Source organism: Sylvia atricapilla, chromosome 27 (assembly GCF_009819655.1).
Source record: "Sylvia atricapilla isolate bSylAtr1 chromosome 27, bSylAtr1.pri, whole genome shotgun sequence".
Taxonomy (NCBI): Eukaryota; Metazoa; Chordata; class Aves; order Passeriformes; family Sylviidae; genus Sylvia; species Sylvia atricapilla.
Window position 1 is genome coordinate 3,326,847 of NC_089166.1, and position 25,379 is coordinate 3,352,225.

General features: G+C 48.7%; 1 protein-coding gene across 2 annotated transcripts in view; it reads right to left on the reverse strand.

Annotated features, from left to right (window-relative positions):
* NSF (N-ethylmaleimide sensitive factor, vesicle fusing ATPase) overlaps positions 1-25,379 on the reverse strand; it is a 73,806-nt gene that overhangs the window by 35,549 nt on the left and 12,878 nt on the right. For both annotated transcript variants that reach the window (XM_066336960.1, XM_066336961.1), the window contains exons 3-8: positions 18,494-18,593; positions 15,678-15,717; positions 11,649-11,815; positions 10,270-10,377; positions 9,601-9,676; positions 5,640-5,795 (exon numbers count right to left, since the gene is read on the reverse strand). In XM_066336960.1, coding sequence (XP_066193057.1) covers positions 5,640-5,795; positions 9,601-9,676; positions 10,270-10,377; positions 11,649-11,815; positions 15,678-15,717; positions 18,494-18,593 — 647 coding nt within the window. The remainder of the gene's footprint in view (positions 1-5,639; positions 5,796-9,600; positions 9,677-10,269; positions 10,378-11,648; positions 11,816-15,677; positions 15,718-18,493; positions 18,594-25,379) is intronic.

Here is a 25,379-nt window from a genome sequence, read left to right on the forward strand (position 1 = left end):
TTAATGAGGGGAGGAGAGTGACAGATGTCAGGGATTTGCTCACTCTTCTCTTCAAAGGAGGAGTTCAGTGCCCAGCCTCAGCCTGGCTGGCCCTGGATCCAGGTGCCTCAGGGTGAGCAGAGCACTTCATGTTAAATTTAGAGAAGAGCAAGAAAGCACTGGTCCATTCTCAGCAAGGGGAAAAAGAGTTAACAACAGCAAATGCTGAGTTCAAGCTGTTAAATACTTTTTTACACCAGTGAAGACTTGACATTTTATGTGACAGCTGATATTAATAAAAGTGACAAACAGGCAAGAAGAGGAAACAGAAGCAGAAAAAGAACAAGAGACACAAGAGCCCACAACTGTGGGATACTGGCAGATCACTTGGACATGAACTTCACCCAAGGGAACTCAGAGTGGGTGAAATCATCTCAAAGTCAGTGAGAACCTGAGCAGGGTGGGTGAGAAACCAGGGGGAAGATGGTGAATGTCATCCCTGATGTTATAAAGGGAAAAGGGAGGGAACTGTGGGGTTGGACTAAATTGAGAGGTCGCTTTCAACCTCAGCAGTTTTCTGATTATGTGGTACAGACCTACCACTAACCTGATGGCTGGAAAATTCTGAGATAATGTCTTTTTAAGTAGGTAGAAGAATAAAAGACTACAAGAAGTAGCCAGAACAATTTTATTAGGCCAGTCTGAGACAACTTCCCTCCAGGAAAATATGGGGGTCCCACACAGAGGGTTTGAGGAAATGAAGAAAGCAAGAGAGGGACACTCAGACTTCCCTAAAGATACACATAGGTGTTAGACATCCTCCTAGACATGCAGGAAAAGCACAGGCTGAATGAAATTAGAGGTGGATGAAAAGTAGATTAAACCCCACAAACTTTAAAGCATAGCAAGAAATGATCCATCCTGAGTTTAGTGGCATGTGGTGCCTGGGAGATGGAACAGAACAGAATGCTCCAATTAAATCTGCACACTGCAAAGCCAAGAGCTACAAACACACTGACAGGCAGGATTAAATCCATCTGAAATCTATGTAACCTGATGCACGAGTTTCTAAATTGGAGAGGAATAATGAACTGCATTTCTCAAAACAAAAAAAATGATCCCAGTGAGGATTCTACCCAGGCCCAGACAGCGAGGCACAACCAGAACCTGCTGGATCCATGTGCTGGGATGGGCACCACAGTCCTGAGCAGGGAAGGGAGGCCAAGGGAGGAGAAATAATGATGGGTGATGTAGAGGTTATGAGAAATGGCCTCAGAATCCCAGAGCTGGCCTGGAGAATGCTGCAGAGACAGGACCTGACTGAGTGCAAGAGCTGAGAGCAGCACCCAGCACTGGGGGCCCAGCAGGGCCCAGCATTCCCAGCATCCCAGCTAAGGTTAGACATGCCTGACACTGAGTTTTCACTAAATTATCCTATTTTCAGAATAGCTGGGTGAGAACCTTTCCATCATTACTCTTCTCACACAGTATCTGAGTACTTTGAGAACATTAATGCATTAATTTTTAAGGCAGCTTAACAGAGAAGCCTCCACTTCATACAGAATCTGAGGAAGAAAATAATCTGAGTGTCTGCTCATTTCAATGTTCTGTTGATACTTCACTTCTCCATCATGAGCTGGACTTCAAAATTACAGAGCTCTGAGACCAACTGATCCCGAGAGGGCAGGTCAAGAGCACAGGTTAAGATGGTTCCCAGGAAACAGAAACCACCTTCAAAAAGCTCATTTGTGGTAGCAGGAGAGGATGGGAAATTTGGGTTCCATTTCAGTCTCTCAGAAGGAACATGACCTGTAACACCAAACATTTCTATACCTGTTAATAAACCATAACAACATGTCCATACAGAATTTGCTCTGAGAGGCCTCTACAACAATTTATGTGCCACAGGAGTCAGAGAAATCCCTCCCCTGCTGCAAGTCAAGATTCTATTTCAAAGCCTGGGGACACCAGAGTGTTCTTAAATAAGAAAAAGAGGGTCAGTACAAGTGTTTTGTTTTCAAGTCTGAGAAGGGACTTTACAGTTTTGTTGCAAGTTGCAGCTCCAGGCACCAAATATCAGAAATATCAAGCCAAATGGTTAAATATCTGTTGGAGTCAGGGGGAAAGAGAAAACAACAAGGAGAGAGAACACTGTTCTAGACAAGAGCACAAGCTGCTGAATGAGCTAGATTTAAAGTCTCAGCAGAAAAACCAGCATTTACCATGGATGGGAAGAAAACAACATTTTCTTCATCAATGACATTTGTCAAATAAACAGAGGAGCTGTAGCTGGAGCAAGAGGATGCTCTGAACTGCAGCAGAGATTAACCAAAGCAGACTCCCTTCACCACAGAGTGACACAGCTTTACTGTGAGCTGGATGGCACAGACATCCTGAAAGGGCTTGAAAAGGAGGCGGATTCTCTGGAAACAGGGCTGTGAAGGGCTGTCCCACAGGGAGAACCTGACGGATATCTCCTTCCACCAGTGCCCCCAGGTGTGAAGCTCCTTCCTCAGAAGTGCCATTCCTACGAGTGAGGCACCAAAATGTTTCCAGACATCTTCCTCAAAGCTCATCCAGGGAAGGATTTCATTCCATTTGGCAGCCACAAGTTTATCAGGAGTCAAGAATTAGTCAATCTTCCCTGTGAGGATGGGGAGGGCCTGGCACAGGGTGCCCAGAGAAGCTGTGGCTGCCCCTGGATCCCTGGAAGTGTCCAAGGCCAGGTTGGATGGGTTTTGGAGCACCCTGGGACAGTGGAAGGTCCCTGCCCATGGCAGGGGTGGCACTGGATGGGCTTTAAGGTCCCTCCCAAGCCAAACCGTTCTGGGATTCTGTCACATCACACCAACCAGGGAGCTGATCTAGCTGAATACTGACATATGAACTGTCTTTATTAATGGTATTTTTTGCTGCCAACTGTATTAGCCCCCTACAGAGCCATGCAAGCCCAAAGCCACCAGGGCTGGGACATCTACAGACGGGAAAAGCAAACTGCCCCTTCCAGGCCAGGAGGGAGCTCAGGCAGGGTTAGTGCCCAGCTGGGGCTGATCTGACATTTCTGCTCTTGGATAAACCAAGGCTTGTACTACCAGAGCAATATTTCCCCCCTTGGATGATATGGTTAACTAACATTGATTTATGTGCTCCAAACCCAGAACATTCCTTGGAAGTTAGATAAACCACACACAAATTGCAAGTAATGCTGGAAGGGTCTATAGAGCCTCTGTGTAGTCATGGACAGAAATATTTATTGCATTTGGCGTGGAAGTTGCAGTCTGGGAGCACTGGGCAAAGAACACAACTGGGTGAGCACTGCAGCACGAGAGAGCAAGCAAATTCCTTCTTTTCCTTTCCCAATAAATTATTCACAAAGGTGAACAGCTGTCACACTGACATTTCAGATCTGAAATATAGTTAAGAGCAAGTTATAACTAAGGCAAAGAAAATGAATGTCAGAAAGTTTTTGTTTTTTTCAAATTTCAGATAAGCTCTTTAGCCCTGGGGTTAATCAGAGCTCGGGAGCTCTGCTCCCAGTCCAACTTCTTCCCTGAAAAATGTCTCTTTGTGCAGCCTGAGTGTAAACATGCACAGTAAGGGTATCTGTATTTAATGTAATTTAATGGGGCACACCTTTAATTCATTGCCCAGGGTAATCCAAATACCAGTGGTCCTCCACAGAATCTCTAGAATGTCTTCCTTTATTAAACAACAGCAATTACCCTTTACCTTCACATGTGGTAAGTCCCAGTCAAGGACTCTGTACTGCAGCCACAGAATCAGAGAATCACAGAATGGTTTGGGTTGGAAGGAATCTCAAAGCCCACCCAGTGCCATGGGACACCTTCCACTGTCCCAGGCTGCTCCAAGCCCCTGTCCAGCCTGGCTTTGGACACTTCCAGGGATCCAGGGGCAGTCTCAGCTTCTCTGGGCAGCCTGTGCCAGGGCTTCCCCATACTCACAGGGAATAATTTCTTCCCTATATCTAAGAGAAATCTCTCCTCTGTTAGTTTAAAACCATTCCATTCTTGTCCAGCCATTACCTGTCCATGTAAAAAAAATCACTCTCCTCTGTTTTATAGGGCCCCTTGAGGCACTGGAAGGGGATCTAAGATCTTCCCAGAGCTTTCTCTTCTCCAGGCTGAACTGTCCCAGCTCTCCCAGCCTGGCTCCAAGGGAAGATTTCATGAATACACGCAATAGTTGCTTCAAAAGTTAAAATATTTCAAGTTCAGGAGGCTGGCTGTCAGCAACAGTGCTGAGCTGGACACCAGTGCCTCTGGGTAAAAGCTGTTCTTTCCACAGCCAGCACCATTCCTCTTATTTCTTCTCTCTGCAGACCAGTTAAATATTTAACAAATTCAAGCACTTTATGTTCAAGCACTTTATTCAAGCAGAAGCAGAGAAGTTGAATGTTGCTCACAGCCACAAAACCCACGGGAACCAAGAGAGAGAATCAGGCACTGGCTGGACCAGCCTTGGGGTTTCTCCACAGCTCCTCCATACGTGTCCAAATCCCCAAGAAAAGATTGAAGGCACATCCCAGGGAAGTTTATTTTGCATCAATTCCACAGGCACCGCGAGCGGACGCGCTCCACACACCCCCACACAAACAGGATGTATCTCCTGATGGAAAGCTGTTTTGTAATCAAAATCTTGATTGCTTCATTTGTGGGGAGAGGGAAGGTGGATCAGAAACATAAACATACACAGAAATTTTGGATACACAGCTATGGATTCCAAGTTCAAATAGGAACCCACAGATATTATATTCCGAGAACAAGGAGCAGCCAGAACATCCCCAGCCACGTTCTGTGACAGAACCAGACACCTTGCAGCTGCACACTGCTTACTAAAAATTAAACCCTGCACCATTTATCTGCCTGCCAGCACATGTTTACCAAGTACTGGGACTGCCTTTCCTTCCTTTGACCCAAAAAGTGAAGTTATATTTAGAATCTGTGCTTTCATTTCACGGACTCCAGGATGTGCCACGGCCTGTGCATCCTCCCCAGCATTTCAGACCTGACCAGCAGAACTCACACCCCATGCTGGGTTTACTGGGCTCAGGCTGGGGGAGGACAGGGCTCATGGTGCAGCTGCCAGGAGAACTGGGATGTGAAAGAGATTATGGCAGGGGAAAGGGGAATTAAGACAGAATTTCCTCTGAGCTGGATGGACAGATCATGGCCAGGCAGCCAGAACAGGAGCAGTGTCACTGCTACGGGTAAATGAAGCATTCAAGGAGAGAGGGTTTCACAGAACCATGGAATGGTCTGGGTTGGAAGAGACCTTAAAGCCCATCTGATTCCAACCCCTGCCACAGGCAGGGACACCTTCCACCAGACCAGGCTGCTCAGAGCCCCAGTTTCAGTTGCACCAGAACAGGATCCAGTTAAACCACGTGCCCCATTCCTTTAGACATTCCATGTGCAGGGCTGAGTGTTTGTGCTGGGTTTGTCTCCTATCCCCAGCCATGCAAAAGGAGTCCAGAATACATTTGGGAGCACCAGGGGAGGCAGAGGCTCTGTCAGTCTGTTGGATCCCTCAGAAGCTGCTGTGTTACAGCACCACAAGAGTGTCAGCTGTGGCCAGCCCTCACACACCAGGGGCAGGCCTGCCCCCTGTGCCCCAGCCACACTTCTCCAGGTTATACTCACCCATTTGCTCCACAATTTCAGGTGGGAAAACTCGTGAAGCAAAAGCTCTTCGGAAAATATCTGAGAATTCTTTATCCAGGCCTCCAATGCCCATTTTCTCAAAATTCCAGTCGGGGTTGATGATTGACTGCCGGTTCTCCTTGGTCTTTGATTTACCTGCAAAGCCAAGAAATGGTTTCAAACACAGCCCAGCAGAATTGCAGCACACACAGGTTCAGACACAGAACAGCTCAGCAGGTCAGACCCCATCCCACAAACTCTGTGTGCAATTTCAAATATTGGCCAGGAGGACACACTTGTGACAAGGACACAAGGACAGGACACCAGAAACTCAGCTTGATAAATGATTCTCAGCCTTCAGTCCAGGGGTTTCTCCAGCCAGGTGTTGTTTCTATGTATTGAAGAATCCACAGAAGATTTCTCTGCCACAAATTCCCCCAGGTGCCCCTGGACCCACGTAACCTCAGCACCCAGCTCATGCAGCTGCTGCCAGAACCAGCTTCCACCCTTTTCCAGGCCACCTGGGATGACAAAGCTTTGTCCTGCATCCTCCTCAGTCCTGCCTTTCCCAGACTCCACCTGCTCTTCCTTGTGCAGCAGCAGCAGCCCTGCACTGGAACCCTTGTTCCTCTCTGTCTTCTCTGTTCCTCCCACACCCTCTGAGGTGCAGATGGACCTGCAGGTGCTGCAGTTTGGTTGTACCTTCAGTACAGGTACAGAATGATGGATGCTCTGCTTTGTTCATAGCCCTCTATAACAATATGGGATCATTCTTAGCAGCCAGGTTTAACAGTTCCTAACAACAGGGCCCACACTGCAGGAGGTGAGTGCAGCATTCCCTGGATCCTGCCCGGGATCTGGGCCCACCACAGCCATCAGTTCTACCGAGGTCAGGAGAGCTCCTCCTCCCACACATCATTTACAGCTCTTTGTATTGAATCTCCCCTGCCAGTTCCTGCCTCAGTCACTGAGCTCAGTCAGAGCCGGGCACCTCATTGCTCCAGCTTTTCCCCAGCTTATTCAATCATTACAATGATTAGCAAAGGCCCAGCAGAGATTCCCACTGAACTCCACTGACATCAGCTATTTCCTCCTTCCCTTTCATCACTCGCTGACTCATGCAAGGACTTTCTCTCCCACAGCTCTCTGTTTTGACGCTTTCTTAAGAAACTTTGACAAAGAACTTTGCTGGAGGAGCTTTGACAGTCAGCCCATGCCAGCCCTGCTGCCAGTGCTTTCTGATTGCTGTAATGAACTGCAGCAGGATCATGAAGCAGGACTGCCCTCAGACAAGGCAGGCTGGCCCTTCCCACTGCATCACCCTTATGATGGTATCCTCTAATTTAATGCTTTATTACAGTTTCTGTTGATTCTTTCTGTACAACCTCAGGTTCACTGACCTGCACCTCTCCAGACCCTCTTCAGAATCCCTTGAAAAGGAACCACACACTCCCCACTCTTGTCCCCAAATACTGAAGCAATTTGCAGCAAAGTTACACAAAACCACTCCTTTACAACTCAGAAGAACAAAGGCAGTCCTGTCAAACCACCACAGTTCACTGTTTGTTTCACACCCTCTTCCAGAGAGACTCCAGGTGCAGCCAGACCCCTGAGCACAGGTTTGCAGCCCTTTAACCGCCTCCTCTCCCTGTTGCTGATGAGACACTGGCATCACAGCCTCACAGAGCTCCTCACTCCCTCTGCAGAGGAGCTTGGGAGTACTCAGAGTGTTCAGGAAGCATAAAACAAGCACAAATGCTCCTGGAAGGATGCTGAAAATCCATGTAGTCTCACCTTAGGTTTATTCAAAGGAGCCTATAAACAAGCACTGGCACTTTTATCAGTCAGATCACCCTTGCACATAGCTTTCAGCATCCGCAGCTACCAGGGAAACAGAGATCTGACAATCCAGAGAAAAAGCAAAGACACTGCCAATTATCCTTAACTACTGCAGAAATGGGATGTTTCCTTAGACTTACACAGTGCTCTAAGGGTTGGCCTTTAATGGTTTCCCCAGTGGGGGCCATTCCCACCCTAGAACACCACAGAATCACAGAGGTCACAGAGTCACACGTGGCTTTGGCTTGGAAGGGACCCTAAATCCCATCCAGTCCCCCCCAGGGTGCTCCAAGCCCCATTGTCCAGCCTGGCCTTGGGCACCTCCAGGGATCCAGGGGCAGCCACAGCTGCTCTGGGCATCCTGTGCCAGGGCATCCCCACCCTCCCAGGAGACAATTCCTTCCCAATATCCAATCCCAGCAAACAAGTCTGCATTTTGCTGCTCTGTTCCACAAGCTCTTTTAAGAGGCACTCCAAGTTCAGCCAGATAATGAATGAGCACCAAGAGTCCAGGAAGCAGAGCAAACAGCAGCTCTGTGTGAGCTCAACCAGACTCTTTAATCCTGGTCTAAACACATCTGGAATCAATATTTCAATTCCAAGGGCAGCAAAACAAACAAACAGGAACGTGCCTCTGGGTAAAATGCCAGGGACAGCCCAGCAGCACTGGGGACACAGAGCACCTACAGCCCTGCAGGGAGCACCAATCCTCAATTCCCCTGTGTTTATTATCCCAGTGCTGCACTCCAGCTTTTAGGTCAGACCCCTCAGCCAGGGTTGTTCCTGCTCCCACAGAGCTTAGCCTACACTCCCCCCTTCTGGCTGCACCTCAGCACAGTAAAATTCTTGCAGATGGGCTTGAAACCTCTTCCATTGGTTTCATAACACAATTTTATGCTAAACAGAACAAACAGAATCGGCTTCTTAAAAAAATAATACAATTCTTCTCTATTGAAATAATGCAGGCCCTTTACTGAAGGCAGAGCTCAGTGACACTCATTTCACTTTCATCTCCTCTGTCACAATTTAATTATTCAGAACTTTACAATTCCCCAGAGACCAACAAAGCACATTGAGCAGCTCTGCCTCAGATCAATGAGGAGATTAAATGAAGTAGCAATTTGACAGAAGTAAATCGAGGCACAAGAAGCTCTTTTGTCTTGTCTGCAGACAATGAAACCCAATCCTGGGGAAGGGTCCCTATTCCCAATCCAGCAGCCCTCCCACAGGACCACTCCTCACAGCCACACGTGTCAGGAGGGAGACCCCAGGTCATTATTTGGCTCTGAACACCAGCCAGGTACAATCCCCCTGCTTTCTGTGCCTCAGTGAACAGGGTGATTTCACACTGCCCCCAGCTGTCCTGGCAGCAGAGTGAGAACTGAACATAATCCCACAGTCACAGGTGGAAACTCACGGCCCTGCCCCTGCAAGTTTCATTTGGTGCTATTCACAGCCGTACCCTCGTTAGGATGCTTAATTACAGCCATGTAGAAGCCAGCCTCCTGAGCTGTGTTGGGGTTCAGCACAGGCTGAGTGTTCACATCAAAACCCTGATTGCAAGGTGCGGTTACACAACAGCCTCACCTCTTCCACTGTCTGGAGCAACTGTGGCAGGGAAACAGCTACAGGACACAAAGTCCCAGCCCCAAAAATGGCTCTTCAGGGCAGCATCAAACCTCAGCCCCTGCCACAAGCTCCTGCAGTGCTGGATGAGCTGAATTCTCCTTTCCTAAGCGGCAGCCACCCAAATGGTTTATTCCTGTAACAATACTCACAGCACTGAGCACTTGCAGCCAAGCAGAGCTGTGCTTTAAAGCCTACTGCAAAACTAAACCCCGTGGCTCCCTGAGCCCCCTCCCAGCAGCCTGCCCCTGCCACTCCTGATGTGTGAACAGCAGCAGCAAAGGGAGGAGTGTCCTTGGCTCACGGACTCTGGGAGGAAGGAACAAAACAGGGAAGATAAACAAGAAAAAATCAAAATAAAAGTGTCTGTTTGGCCTTGAATCACAGCCAGAGCCACACCACCAGCAATGGAGGGATCTGCAGCTGGAGCCTGGAAAGAGTACACACCTCATACCACTGGTGAGCATTATTTCTCTGTTTGGGTGCAGGAACTCACCAATCAGATTGAGAGAGGAGTTCTCAGCTTTCTCAAAGGCAACTTGACTGTTTCCAAGAACCAAACCAACCTCAATCTGCAAAGGGAAGGGAAAGAAATAATTACATTCATTACTATTAGACTCAGCTTCAGACTGTTCATTTGGTATCTCCAAGCACCATCTTAGAAGGCAGGACAAAGCAGCAAAAGCTCCATTTCAAAAGTCACTTGGAGGAATGAAAAATACCAACCCCTCCTCTAAAACAAACACCAGTGAATGGAGAAGCTCCCCAGGTGTAACAACCTGGCTTTTAAAAGCTACTGGTTTGGTTCAACCCCAGCTGTTTTATTTCAGCAAGATCTAGCAAGTAAAGGAGAAAATAAAATCATGTCTTTTCTACAGAAGGAAAAATCAAAACTGGACATATCTGGAAGACAAAAAACTCAAGAGAGGCTGTTCCCATGAATTAGTACTTAAAGATCAAAAGGCTATTTCTTGTGTCCTCCTCAGCTCTGTAGTTTAATGGAGACTGCAAATGATGCTCTTTGTCTCCTCTGACACAGCCAGATGGGCCAGAGGTGTGACACCTCCAAAGGCAGGTCACCTAAACTGCTCCTGGTAGCATGACCTGGTCAGGACTGGCAGCTCTGCAGCCCCCAAGGAATGGACAGGAGGTCCTGGGAGCCCACCTTCTGCTTTTTGCTTGTTCCAGACTCCCCTTTGAGAATGCTGGGGTCCATGGCTTCCATGTCCTTCACCAACAGCCCAAAAAGTTTGTCATTAAAGCTGAACACCAGCTGTGGAAAGAGAAAACAAATCTCATTAAAAAAAGCTGAAAGGGATTCTGACAAGACTACTAAGATTTGAAGGAAAAGAGGTCTGAAGACAAAGTTAAGCACCCAGCAACTCCCCTGGAGTTTTTTCCTATAAAGCTCTGCAGTGCTGACCATGTGCTTTCCTGGCCCCAATACAAGAGTAACAGACCTAAAGCTGCAGAACATGAAGTCAGCTGGAGAAACTCAAAGAAAAATTCTCCTTCCAAGAAAATCATCTATTCCCCCCTCTTCTCCCCAGCTCAATGTTCTGTATCATCTGATGACATTTTCCTCTCGCTTCAATAATTGGTGCTAGTCACGGAGAACAATTTAGCTCAAAACTTTCAGATCTTTTGCCTTTCAGCTTGACAAGGACACCTCAGGAATAGTGCTAATGAGAGACAGAATGAATGTCATGAGAAGTAGGGGCCATCCCACAGAAAATCAGGCTGGGTCTGCACAATTCCTTTCCTTGAGTTTTTATTTCCAACTGAATAAGATTCAGACCCTGCAAGGTGTAAATACTGTAAGAGACCAACCTTGACCTGTTTTGAGAACAAGGCAAAGCAGAGGCTATCACAAAGGGCTTTGCAGGGGCTGAAGCCCATCTGCTGCAGACCTCTGCAGGCTCAATTACAAGGACACCAGCTTCCCAAAGTCCCTATGGAAAATATTTCATCCCTGTTTCCCTGCTTAAGTCCATAGAGCAGCAATAAATCATGGAATCCTAGAACAGTTCAGGCTGGAAAGGACCCTAAAGCCCACCCAGTACCCCCCCTGCCATGGGCAGGGGCTCCTTGCACCACACCAGGCTGCTCCAAGCCCTGGCCAACCTGGCCTTGGACACTTCCAGAACAATAAAATACACTGCACATGGGAGGTGCCACTGGGAATGAATTAAACCTGGTGTTTGTCTTGATCTTATAGAGAAGGAGACAAAAGTGACTTCCCAAAAGATTCCAGGAGTTGCCACGCTCACATCTCCAGGCCACAACTCAGAGACCCAAGCTCTCCCAACCCCTGGGATCTTCCTCACAGATTTAGGATAGGGCAGATTCTAAACCCCTCTGCCCATGCTCTCAGTGAAAGTCACAATGGCTTTTACTTTTCCTAAAGACTTCCTTGACACAAGGAACAATTCCTGCCCCTCACCCAGCCTTTGCAGAGCTCTTGGCACCCTCAGATGGTCCCTGACAAGGCTGCCCGTGGTGTTTCAGCCCAAAGCAGCCTCAAAGCCCCAGAGCAGAGCCCACCTGCTGGCCCACAGAGAAAGCCTGGCTGTTGAACTGCTGGATGAACTCTGCAGCCATCTTGTCTGTGTCATAGGGGTTGGAGTCAATGTTCTTCTTCTGCAGGAAGTCGATCTCGATGGTCATGGTGCCAATGCACTGCTTGGTCTTGTCGAAATTGTATAAGGAAACTGTGAAAAAACCCAAGAAACAGCACATTTAAGGACAGCAAGGTCCCCCCAGTGTATTAAACACATTTACCCATACACATCCTTCCCCTGAGAATTTCACTTGGTAAAAATTGAATACATTATTTCTGATAGAGACCCTTATTTCTCTTAATCCATGTTCAACTACAAAGTCAAAAATACAGTAAATTTTTCACTGAAAATCACTGCATTGCTCTAAAATCTCTTAATAAGGCTTTAAAACAGCTCAGACAACACATAGACTTTGGGGTATGAGGACAATGAAAGCAAATCCAGACATGCTATGGTCCCACATGGCTCTGTCTCCACCCAAGGGTTTGGACACATCTCCAGGAAGCCCAAAAGCAGCTTTGAGGGAAGTCTTGCCCAAAGGCAGTGACAGGAGGCCATCACTGGTTCTCTGTAGCAACATCTTTTCTCCAGATGAGGCAGCAGAAAGTGAATTCCTGCACATTCAAATGCAGCAATGCAATCTGCCAGCCCAAAACAAAGCACATCATCAACTGTCCCTCATCTCTGACACAGAGGAAACAGCCCCTGCCCCAGAGGTGTCCTTGGGCCCATCCTGACATTTCCAGGTTTCCTTCAGTGATGCAGAATCACCCCAACAGAAAGGCAAGAGCCAGGGAAGGCACTGCACAGTCACTGCCACCCTGATCCCACAGGTACAGCACGTGGGAAACAAGGGGCCACTCAGGGGGGAAAGAGGGAAAGGGGATGGAAAGGAAAGAACAACTCCAGGGACACGGCTCAGCATGAGTGACCCATGGGCAGGACCAGCAATCCAGAAACCAGCTGCAGCAGAAGCCAGTGATTCTCCAGAAGACTGAGGAACATTAAAGGTTTGCTTTGAATCTGGAGAACAAAGTCTCCTCTGCTCCAGCAGTCATGGCTAAGGATAAAGTAGGAGCAGGGGAATGTGGGAAAGGTGCTTCACTCCATCTGTGATTTCCTGTCCAGCCCTTGGCAGCAGAACGGTTCCAGAACAAACTGCAGATGCTGAGGTGAGATGGCAAAACAAGCCTCCAGCACGGGCTGCTCCAGGACTTGGGCACACAAAGGGAACAATGAGATCCCGTCCCTGGCTGAAGGTGTTACCAGAAGACACAGCACAGACACCAAATGTCCCTCCTGGGATGGGCCACCCTGGGAGCAGCTGCCAACGACAGATCTTCCCGGAAACAGGGATAAAGATGGAAACACTACACTATTTCCTGATCTACTGCACTGAGTTCTTTCAAAAGGGATATGGCAGCAGGGTTATCCCTTTGGTCCTGCAAGCAAACACCAGGAGCTCCTCTCACCTTACAGGTCACCCCTCAGCAGTTTCCTTTTTCTTGCTGAATGTCATGGCTTTGTCAAATAAAAGCTTCTGGAATATCAATCCCTGGATTTGTCACATCACAGGCCTGAGGTGTCAGCTGCACACAAGCAGCTCTTACAGCCAGGACTCAGTGCTGGGGGTGCACTGAGGGGAACCCCCAGCATGGGGCTGCAGCCCACTCAGCAGAGTGCACCACCAGCTCCAAGAGCCTGGAATGCCCCAGAGAGGGGCTGGGAATGCAGAAGGGACCTCGAGGCTCTGGGAAGGCAGCAGGCACCTCCCTGGGGTGGGAAGGCATCTGAGACAGCCCATCCTGGCTCCAGCTGGGCATCTCTGCTGGGAACACGGGAGCTGGGGCAGCTGGAGCACATGGAAGGAAGGACAGACACATCCACTCTGGGCACTCTGCCTTCCCACCAGGAAAACCTTCACTGTATCATCAGGGGCTCAGCAGGACTCCCATCACTGCTCCACAGAGCTGTGGGCTGCATTTACACTGACATTTACCCACATTATCTGGGGACCAAGGACAAAGCACGAGCCCTGGGAAATCACTGGGTTTGTGAACACTTCTCCCTACCTGCAGAATGCCTTTACAAACCCTTCCACCCAGCACGGAGTCAGATGACATTTAGTCACTCTGCACAGAATCACTGCATTATTTTTGTTAACACAGGCTCCCACGTAGCTGGAAGGTTTACAGCAAAGCCCAGGACAAGGACAGTCACAAACTGCTCTAAGAGCTGATCACACAGAGTGTCTGTGCTTCTTCCCCCAAACGACCTGAGTACTGGAAAGCACAGATCTGTGAGCTGGCACATGAACAGCAGCCAAACAAAGGTGAGAAACAAATTAATTTTAGTCTTTCCCTGTTACAGGTCTTTCTTCAGTTAAAACAAGACCAGCTGGCAAAAAAAAAAAAAAAATCACAGATTAACAGAATCATCAAGGTTGCAAATGGCCTCCAAGATCAGCAAGTCCAACCATCAACCCAGCACCAACATCACGGTCACCACTAAATCATGCCCTCAAGTGCCACATCCACCAGTTCTTCAAACATTTCCAGGGATGGTGACTCCACCACTGTCCTGGGCAGCCTGTTCAAGCCTTTACAATCCATTCTGTGAATAAATTTTCCCTAATAGCCAACCTACACCTCCTCTGGCACAACTTGAGACTGTTTCCTTTCATCCTGTCCCTTTTTCCCTGGGAGAAGAAACCAAGCTCCTTCCAGGTCATTGTATGGAGCAGAAAGGTCTCTCTGGAAAAAGAACAGCCTCCTTTCCTTCCTGGAAAAAGAAAAGCCTCCTTTTCTAGGTTAAAATCCTGGCTTTCAAGCAAGGTCTGTGAGATCCAGAGAGGCAGAGACACTCACTCCAGCCTGTCCCTACAAAGACATCAGACTCCACATCTGAGTGCTGATCCCTGCCCACGGACCTGCTGAGACCTGCTGAGACCACAGGAGCTGGGAAAACAAACAGCCAGGAGGGACTGGAGCACCCCAGGAGCACCCCACAGCCACACCACTCCTCTAGGCACAGCTCTCCCCACCCTGAGCCAGGATGCAGCCATCAGTCTGCCCACAGCCCCAAAGGAGGGAATTCCCTGGAACCACTGGGAGCGACTCCAGAGGCAATCAGTGGCCTCTTGGACAGTGTGCCCCAGGGCAGAGAGCAGGAGCCAGCCAAGCACAGAGCAGGATCCCAGCAAGGGAGAGGATGAGCTGCTCTCTTCAGGAGCACAGAGGTGACTCCTGATGGTCCAAAGAACAAATGTGATCCATTACCTGGATCTGCTGTAGAAAAGAACACGGAGACCCTCCTGTAACCAGCTGCTGCCAGGAGTCTGGTCAGCATTCCAGCAGCCACAGACAGCTTCAACAGCTGCACCTGAACCTGACAGTGATCCGAGGTAAAGGGAATAGTGACATACTGCACAGAGCTAATTGGTCTCCTCCAAACATTCACCAAGGCTTGGAATGCTCGAGGAAGACTTGAAATAGGAATAGGAATTCATCTTGGCCCTTCTCCTTGCTGCAGAATATTCTGGTCACTTACTGGTGCAAACATCAGTGCTGCTCCCAAAGCTCAGCATTGCAGGGCACACTGCTGCTCCTGGCACTAAAACACCCCCATTCATTCCAGTGCTGCTGCCTAGGAATAACCCAAGGACAACAGCTGTCCTCTCTTAGTGGGACTGTTCTCCAGAGACCCAGAACAGGGTTCAGGTATCCAAGACATGTTCCATGCTCATATCTGCATGTGGACACTGATGTCCCACACAGCCAGGCTGAGATACCAGCAGGTGTCTGGAGAAACTGCCAAAACCATCCCCTAAGGTCTGGAAAACATTAAATGCAGAACAGCTGCAGAGAGGAGAGCAGCTCCTTCACTAACAAGGGCCTCACATCACCTGCAGAAGGGCTGGAGATCTGAGAGTTCCCAATTCAGTTTCCCTCCAGGATGGAAACATGAATTCAGCTTTATAAACACGTCCCAATTGCTCTGCAGACTGACTCACCATCGATCTCCTGTCCGATGGAAAGGCCGGCCCATTTTCTCTGGAAAACAAGATAAAAATGTCAGAACACCTGTCCCTCAGAACAAACCCCTGTCCCTCAGAACAAACCCCTGCCCTCTCAAAGGCAGCCTCCTCACCCAGAGGAACAGGATCCCCGGGAGAATCTTGAGCAGTAGAAAAAAGGGGCAGAAGAGAATATCCCAAAGACCCCCAAATTAGCAGGAAATAAGTAAAAAACATTGAATAATCTCTCAAAATAATTTTATCTTTTGAACTCAGAAGGTTGTTCCGTCCAACCTCCTTCAGGTTACTGGTCTCCCCACATCCTGGAGGCAGAAGTTGTGGTGCTGGGCCGGGGGTTTTTGTCCTTCTGTTCATTGTCCTACCAAAGCCCAGGTTCTGAGCATTCCACAGGTGCCAGAATGGCTGTTACACACTCCATGAGTATTTTAAAAGCTTGTTTCAATGTGCTCCAAGGCACAATATTACCTGAACCAAGAGAACCAGTAGGAATGAAACTGTTCAAATCCTTTAGGTCCCTTGGAAATTCCTTTAGAAAGATCGGTGCTGCACAGAACTGCAGAAGTGGGAAATGGTTCACGAATTATGTGACACAAAAATATCTATAACCTTTACAATTCCAGCAGTTCTGGCTTGATGATTGCAAAACTGGGTTTTTCCCAGTGGCTGCTGCTGTGTTACAGATTGGCTGCAGTGTGTTCACAGCCCCTCAGATATCAAATAGAGGCACCAGTCACAGACACGTGTAGGTGTCATTACAAACAGCGCCGGGGAGATCACATCTGAAGAACTGTAGTTTATGGTCATTTGTATTTGCCATTTTGTCTGGGAGAAGGAACACAATGACTTTGCTTACAAAGTGAACATTTCCCCCTTTATACCCTCTCCAATACCCACAGGATATCCTGAGCTGGAAGGGACCCCCAAGGATCCTCCAATGCAGCCCCTGGCCCTGCACAGACCCCCAACAATCCCACCCTGGGCATCCCTGGCAGCGCTGTCCAAACCCTCCTGTGGCAGCCTCGGGCTGGGACCATTCCCTGGGAGCCTGGGCAGTGCCCAGCACCCTCTGGGGGAAGATTTGTCAGGAACTTCTCCGTGGCAAGAGATACAGCTCAATCCCCATACTCACTTGGATTCTGCTAAAGGTTTGTGCAGCAGTCCATGGTTTAGGCTCTCAGGCTACAAAATTTGTCACAGCTCTCAGTGTTAAGAGTTAAGGGTCAAGATTACCACAGAATAAAGGGGCTCAAGAGCTCCACGTGAACAGCAAACGTACAACAAACAGATGTTGTGGAGGGCTCAGAGCACAGACATCCCTGAACAGCAACAGCCAACACACAGCTGGTGTGAGACTGACTGCAGGTGTCCAAGGCACTGGGAAACACTGGGGATTAAAACCCAGCATCAGGAATGTCTCAATGCTCAGAGGGAGAGGCTGAGGGAATGGGCGTTGTCCAACCTGGAAAAGGCTCCAGGAGGATCTCATTGGGGCTTTTCAATACCTAAAGTGGGCTTAAATATTTTTTAGGGGACAGATGTTTTAGTAAGGACTGTAGCAAAAGAAAAAGGGGAAGTAGCTTTAAACTAAATGAGGGTGAATTCAGACATTTCATATGGTGAAAATGGTAAAACCTTGGCCCAGGTTGCCCAGAGAGGTTCCAGAGAACATTCAAGGTCATATTGGACAAGGGCTGTACACAGACTGGTCTAGTAGGAAATGTCCCTGTTCAGACAGCCTTTAAAGGCCCCTTCCAACCCAAACAGCTCTATAACCCTTTAAATCAAGCATTCACCTCCCAAAAGCTGCACCACTACCTGCACAGCCCCTTCTCCAAGGGGAGCACCAGGTCTCATCCCTTGGGCTCTCCTGGCTCCACAACAACTGCACATCCAAAAATCAACCCTAGACCTGAGTGCACTGAGGTTAACAACACAAACATCTCCTGCTGGACATTGCTGGGCACTTTGGGCATCACAAACCACAGCCAGACACTGGTGAAGGTAACATCCCCCACCCACCCATCTGCACAGACCCAGTGCCAGCAGCACATCAAAAGGGAAAATGGCATCTGGGGGCTTGTGCAAAATGTGCTGAGGAAAAAAAATCTGTGTTTGCAGCACAGAGACTGGGCTTTGGAGCTGTCAGTGGCAGGGAGATATGAAAGCACTCAATCAGAGACAAGGATTGCTGCAGGTTCATGGGACGAGACTCAGGGTGAGCAGTAAAAAGCTAACAAGCTTAATTTTTCAATTTAGAAGTTAATTATGTTCATTGTTTATTCTAACCTTCACTTAACATTTGATGATGACTTAATTAAGAAAGAGGAGACAAACAGGTTTGGGGTTTTTTAATGCATTTCATTGCACTTTTCATCTAAAAATACTAATAATGACTGAACATAGATAATAAAACCTCCAGCAGGTCTTAAAAATGAAAAACACAGCAAAGAAACCCTTTAAAGTCAAGGGAAAATGGGGGACAATAAAGATTGACCAAAAAAGGACAGATATTTCTTGGGCTTTTCTTTTTTCAAATAGTTTATTTCTGCTGGATTTGTAGAAGGTTAAATTACACCTTTTCCAGTATCTTTATCCCTCCATGCACTACAACTGTATCTAAGCAATACAAGCACAGTCCCTTCAGTTGCAGTGAAAGCCTCCTTGAACTTTTGCTGGCAGAAATCAAATTTGCAGCATACATTTATTCCAATTAAAGAACTTATCTTCAATCCTGACCCCAAAAGAGATTTTGCTTATTCTGTAGCAGAGTAGGAAGTCCAACCATCCCATACCTGGGGCAGGCTGAAGGCGATGCTGCCAGGGACAACCGAGGGGTGAGTTCTCAGCGTGAAGATGTATTTGTGGTTGGGAGAGGTCTTCACCACGACATGTCTGGAAAAGAGATCAATATTTTACTTTGATGTGTACCAGGAGGGTTTTGCATTGCTCACGGTGCTGTGAGAGCTCAAAAGGAACACCTTATCTCTGGGGCTTACACAGGAAAACCAACAGCATTGGAGCCACAGCCTGGCACAGACACGCAGCAGGGGGACAGAGCCCACCACCCCCACTGGTACAGTGTGATCTCACAAGCCCAACTGCAAGAGTTTGCACCAAAAATTAATATTTACATCCCCCCAGCAGCCCTTTACTTCAGGACTGCACAGTACAAATGAGAGAGAACCAAACCATGACCACAAACACCAAGGATGCCACAGCTAAAAATCAACACCAGTTTCACACCTCAAGCATTAACACCAAAGCATCAGTATTTTACCCCTATGCAGTCACTATCCCCAGCTGTGGTGCCAACAAGAAGTAGATGTAAAGCCCATACAGGGATCTGAGTGTATTGGTTAGAAGTCTGATAGTTGGAAAAAATGGGAGGAATTTCTGTACAAAAAGTAAAATCACACAGGCCCTGGGGCTGTTCCTCCTGGCACAAGTGACCAACTGATCTTCAACTCAGAGAGCTTCTGTGTGGCTGGAAAAACAGAAGTGGTGTTGGAAAGTGGCCCTGTGGGAAAGGACCTGGGGGTGCTGATCAACAGCAGTTGAACAGGAGCTGATGTGTGCCCAGGTGGGCAAAAAGGCCAAGGGCACCTGCCTGTATCAGAAATAGTGTGGCCAGCAGGCCCAGGGCAGGGACTGTCCCCTGTGCCAGGCACTGTCCCCTGTGCCAGGCACTGCTGAGGCCACACCTCGAGCAATGAGTGTGTCTGAGTCAGCTCTGGCTCCTCACTGCAAGGAAGACACTGAGGGGCTGGAACATGTCCAGGGAAGGGAAAGGAGATGGGGAAGGATCTGGAGCACCAGGAGTGGCTGAGAGAGCTGGGGGGGCTCAGCCTGGACCTTCTCACTCTCCACAACTCCCTGACAGGAGGGGGCAGCCTGGATGGGAGGGGGTTGGCCTCTGCTCCCAGGGAACAAGGGACAGGATGAGAGGAAATGGCCTCAAGATGTGCCAGGGGAGGTTTGGATTGAACATCGGGATGAACATCACGGCAGGGGCTAGCCAGGGAAGTTTGGAGTCTCCATCCCGGGAGGTGTCCAAGGAATGCCTGGACATGGCACTCAGTGCTCTGGGCTGGTGACAAGGTGGGGACTGGGCACAGATCAGACTCCGTGGGCTGGAAGGCCTTTTCCTCAATGATTCCATCACAGAACAGCTATAAAACCAGAGAATACAAGCAGTCAGGAGCAGACACAGCAGCAGCCATGGCATGTGCCTGTCTGTCACACTCAGAATTGAAGCTGTCAGCAACAAAGATACTCAAAAGCTGCTTCTAGCCCTCCTCAAATTATGCCTGATAGCTCTTATCGTGATAGGCAGACAGCTTGCTGGCATGAGAAAGCAAAACCAAAGCAGGCTGGGATTTGTGTGCTCTGGCAGCAGGGTGATGGTGGAATCAGGCTTCACCTCACCTCCTCTCACAGCTGCTGGCACTGTAAGCACCTTTGGGGTACACAAGGCACCAGCTGCATGGGATTTCACCCCTCACCAGCCCCACGGTCAGGAAGGGCAGGATGAGCTGTGCTGGCAGCCAAGGCCTGCACTCCTGGCCCTCCTCTCTCTGTGCAGTCCATGTTTCCCATGAACATATGCTCCCTAGGCTTTCATTTGCACATGCCCAGCCAAGGCAGCACCATCCAAGTGAGGATCTGCCCTGGCTCCATCCCGTGTGCAGAACAGCTCCAGCCACACGACAGGAAGGAACATATGGCCCTTGGAGATAAGAGGAAATGTAGACCAAACCAGGAGCTGTCACCTGCAAACCTCTCCCAGGCACTGCTGGCACTTGGTGGCCTGGCAGGGTCAGAAGCATTTTCAACACACCAAAGTGACAACAGAGCTCCCAGCAAAGGCAGACTCTGAGCTGGGTCCTCACTGGTTCTGGCCCAAGATCACCCATCAGCTACCAGGACACCCTTCTCTTGCCTCCTCCTCCTGCCCCAGGCATAAATCCAGGAACCTGGTGTAGGTGGTGAAGTTCCACACAAATGTTACACAGGAGAACAAGGCATTTCTTGGTGCTGCACCGCAGCCAGGGAAGATTCATGAAGATTTGAAGACACGAGATGTCACTCCTGCCTTCAGGCAGGAGGATCCAAGGAATTACAGTTTGGTCAGCCTCACCTTACTCCCTAGGGAAGTGATGGAGCAACTAATCCAGGAAGCCAAACATATTAAAGCACAAGAAAGTGACTGGGAATCACTCTGAACATGGATTTAGGAGTGGTCAGCATGGATTTACAAAGGAAAATCCATCCTGACCAGCACGACAGCCTTCTCCAATGAAACGGTGAGCTCTGGGGCTGAAGGGAGAGCTGGATTTATCCCAGCATTAGCAAACTTTCCACACTGCCTGGCACAACCACCCTCAGACACTGCTGCAGTACAGACTGGGCACGGAGCAGGGCTGGAGGCTGAACTGCACTTGGGGCTGCAGCCAACAGCATCAAATCCCACTGCAGGTCAGTGGGATGTGCAAATCCCTCTGCAAGAGGTCACTGGGATGTGCAAATCCTATTGCAAGTCGCTGGGATGTGCAAACCCCACTGCAGTTTACCCCAGAAATCCACATGGGGCAAAACTATTTAAGCCCTTCATTTCTGAGCAGCTGAAGGGACAGAACTCCTCAGGCAGCCCACAGGGGACACACCTGGGTGTGCTCACAGGGACCTCAACAGATCACGATCAAGCTCAATAAGAGAAAATGCCAAGTCCTCCACCCAGGGGGAACAATCCCATGCACCAGTGCAGGCTGGGGCCAACTGGGGGCCAAGAAGCCCTGGGAACCAGGTGGACAATGAGCTCTACAAGAGCCAGCAACACATCCCTGCAGCAAATATGGGTAGGATCCCCTCGGGGTACATTAGCCAGGAACAGGCTGCACTGGCACAGGATGCCCAGAGAAGCTGTGGCTGCCCCTGGATCCCTGGGAGTGTCCAAGGCCAGGCTGGATGGGGCTTGGAGCAGCCTGGGACAGTGGAAGGTGTCCCTGCCCAAGGACAAAGGATGGAACTGGATCAAGGTACCCTTGCGGCCCAAACCATGGGGTTATTCCATTATTAGGGAGAGCACCAGCAGCAGGGAGAGGCAGTGATCCTCCCTGGAAGGAACAGTGCTCCACAGACAGCTCATTTCCAACTGAGCACTGGGTAAAGCACAGAACTGCCCATGAGGCCAGGACTGAAAGCAGTTTTCCAGCACAGTATCACTCTGAGTAATCCAAATTAGTATCGACACACAACCAAGTGGAAAGGAAGCTGTGACACTGCAGAGTATGAGAGAAACACGCTCCAACAAGTTCCAGCTACAATTCTGAAATACTTCACCACAAAATGCACCTGATGACAATTAACACCTAACTGCAAGCAGCTCATGATACAGGAAAAGAACCCAAACTAAAGCTTTTTAAAGCCCCACATGGGTCCTGAGCACTGCACGGAACAGTGACTTCAACATGTAGAGATTCAGCATCTCTGCAGGAAGAAACAAGCTCCATCACCACTGGGCTTCACTTCAAAAACCCAAAATGCAAGAAAATGACAATACCTGGTAAAAATACTGGGGAGAAGTATCCACAAAGATTTGATACCAATTACTATGCTGGAGAATTCTATTCACCAAAAACATCTCCAGCAAGGCAGAAAGACAGCAGATTTTAACAACAGACAAATAGATGCCAGGAAGAAAAAAACAAAGAGGAAAGTTTTTTAAAAGATCAGCTTTCTGAAATAAAATACTAGGAAAGGTCAAATCCTGACAGGTTCTGTGAGAAAAATCTGCATAAGGCACAGGAACAACCATGTTTCTTCTCAAAGACAGCAGGAGCAGGCAGCTTCCAACAAGCTGTAAGCAGTCTAAGTATTCCAATAGCAGAAACACAAAATGTATTTTCCTACACTAATGTTCACCAGGAAAGAGCTCAGAGAGCTCATGGAGACACATGGGGGAAATCTCAAGCTCATTAAGAGCTTCTGCTTATACACGAGCAAAAGGAACAACAAATCACCAGGGCCAGACTGCTCCCAGGCAGAACTGCTGCTCTATTCCATGTGTAAATCCTCGCCTGGAACTGTCAGATCCAACCCATGAGATGCCAGCTCTTAGGAAGAGCTCCAGGAAACTGGGCCTAGGAAACTGCTGGTAAGTGTGCTGGCCAGGCTGAGCAAACCCAGAGAAACTCCACCAGACATAAAATAACCTGTGAGTGCATCAGTTTTTCTGTCGCTGAAGCACAAGCAGGGCTCCTGTGAGGGAGGGGATGACTCAGGTATCCACGTGGAGGTGCCAGCAGGGATCTCATCACATGCAGTGCGTGTTTGGAAACCCACAGCCATCATTCAGCAAGGGCTCCTCAGAAAACTAAACTGGCCTAGGAGGGATGGGCTTCCCATGTGAAAGGGAACAACCAGTTCCTAACGTGAACAAAAACGTGCTATTGAGCCAGCCTGCCCTGACTGCTGTCCCCTCACAGCCTGGCTCTGTTCAGAACTGGTTTCTCTCTCCAAACAGCACCAGGAGTCCTCAAGGTAGAAGCAGGACACAGGAAGTGAAGATGGTGCCACTCCCTGAACCATTCCACACCACACACTGGGATCACTCAGGGCATGGCCTTGTGTGAACTCCTGCAGCACTGGGCACTGACTCATCCCTGCCCAGCTCACGGGGTGCAGAGAGAGAAGCCTGAGAAGATGATCAGCAGCACCCTGGGGTTAAACCACCTCCTTGATCCAAGGGCAAACTCCAGCTCTGCAGCCCCAGCAGCAGACAGAGCAGAGCCCTTTGTGGAGGTACCACCAGAAGCCCCCCTGAGCAGGCAGCTGTGGTGAGGTGTCGAGATCACAACACATCTTCATTGGAGACTAAAGCAGCTGAGTAGTTGTAAAAGCAGAAGTCCTTTATTGCATGGCTAAATGCTTTATTGCATGGCTAAATGAGCCTCGTGAAGGCAGAGTTATTACAGCTCATGCCATTATACAGAACACCTTCCAGCATAAAGTCCCCAAGCCCCATGCAGAAGCAGTAGCACCTTAGCAGCAGCATCTGTAATGTGTTCCAGGAGCTCAAGCATTCTCAAGCAATGCGTTTTCATTCTATTTTTAGCCAATCAGGTACAAACACGATCTTACAACAGTCTTGTTGGATCTATCCTAACCTAAGATTGATGTGTGAAAGTAGTGGTAATTTCTTACACAAATTCTATGTACATAATTCTATCTGTTCTATCCAGGAATGCCAGCAAGGCTATATTATGTCTTTGTTATGTCTAGAACTTAGTTAACTTTGTAAAAGGTGATGCCACTGAACTTTTAACTAAGCTTTAGGGCTTTTTTTTTACTAACTAATACAGTTTCTTATTTGCTTAAGGCACTTGAAAGATTCTCTACTTATTTAAAACTAAACTTACACTTTTACCTCATGTCTGTGTGTATTTACTTATTTTAGTTTCTGTGAAGGTTTTAATTCAGCCCTCCCATTTCTGAACACCCCTGGGCCTGTGTGGATGGGGCCCAGAGGGATTTCTATCCCCACAGGGAGGGAGCCAAGCCAGGGAGCTGCAGCCAGGGCTGGCTCCAGGGATCTGCAATGCAGCACCAGCCCCAGCACCAGGAGCTGCCCGTGCTCCATCTGACACTGCAGCCATCTGCAGCATCTGCTCCCCACCAAACACACACTGCCGGTGTGTGAGCACCGACTGCCAGAAATAAACAGCTCCTGGGGGAATGGGAACAGCCAGAAGCACATCCAGCCTGCTGAGCCAGCACATCCCAGGGCACTGCCTCCTGCACGCTGCCACAAATGCCAGGAGAGAGGCTTCTGGAAGGCAAAGGAGCACAGCCGGCTGCAGGTCTGGCAGCTGGGTCCCTCCAGGACATCCATATTGGAGGAAATTAAAGTTTTTATAATGCATGAGGTACAATGCCTCAGTTCAGGTATTTTTATAACTCAATTACTAAGGAAAAAAATCAACCTGGAGAAAAACATACTTTGAGAAGACCAGGGCACTTTTCTGCCCAAGCAGACACTTTTGCCTACTTCTAACTCTAAAAGTTCTGCTTGTTTAGGGGCTGGTTTGGTTTTGGTTTTGGCATTCTATACTCCAGTTGGGCTCATGAAATCCCAGTTGAGTTCATTGCCCCAGAGCCAGGACAGATCCCAGGGCAGCAGAGCTGACTGCACAGACAGGCAAACACATCCCTAAACACATCCCTGCATCCCTGCAGTTCAGCACCACTGTGCTCTCCACCCTCAGCAGAGTTCACCTGGGGCAGGCATTTTACATAAGGCCTGGGCTATCATTCAGTATCCCCTTTAACATTTTCCGCATTTTTCAAACCCAAGCCCTTCTGCCTTGTCCTGCACTTTTAGTTGAAATTAATGACTTCTGTCTACAATCTCCATACCAAAATCTGTCAGAGCTTCCCTAAAGCTGCAGCAAAGTAAAGAATCTGAGTATGTGAATTGGCTTCTTGCAACACAAACCCCTTCTGTTCGGGCTGAGCTGAAAAATTCATGTGTTTTCCACCTCAGAGTCAGGTTCCATCAGCCACCCCAGAACTGCAATTAAAGAACCCAACTTGTGCCCACACTCTGGCTGTTTCTCCCTTTTGTTCTTGTGTATGAAAACCCTGACAACAAGAGAGAGTTCTCCTGGCTCTGCTCAGCAC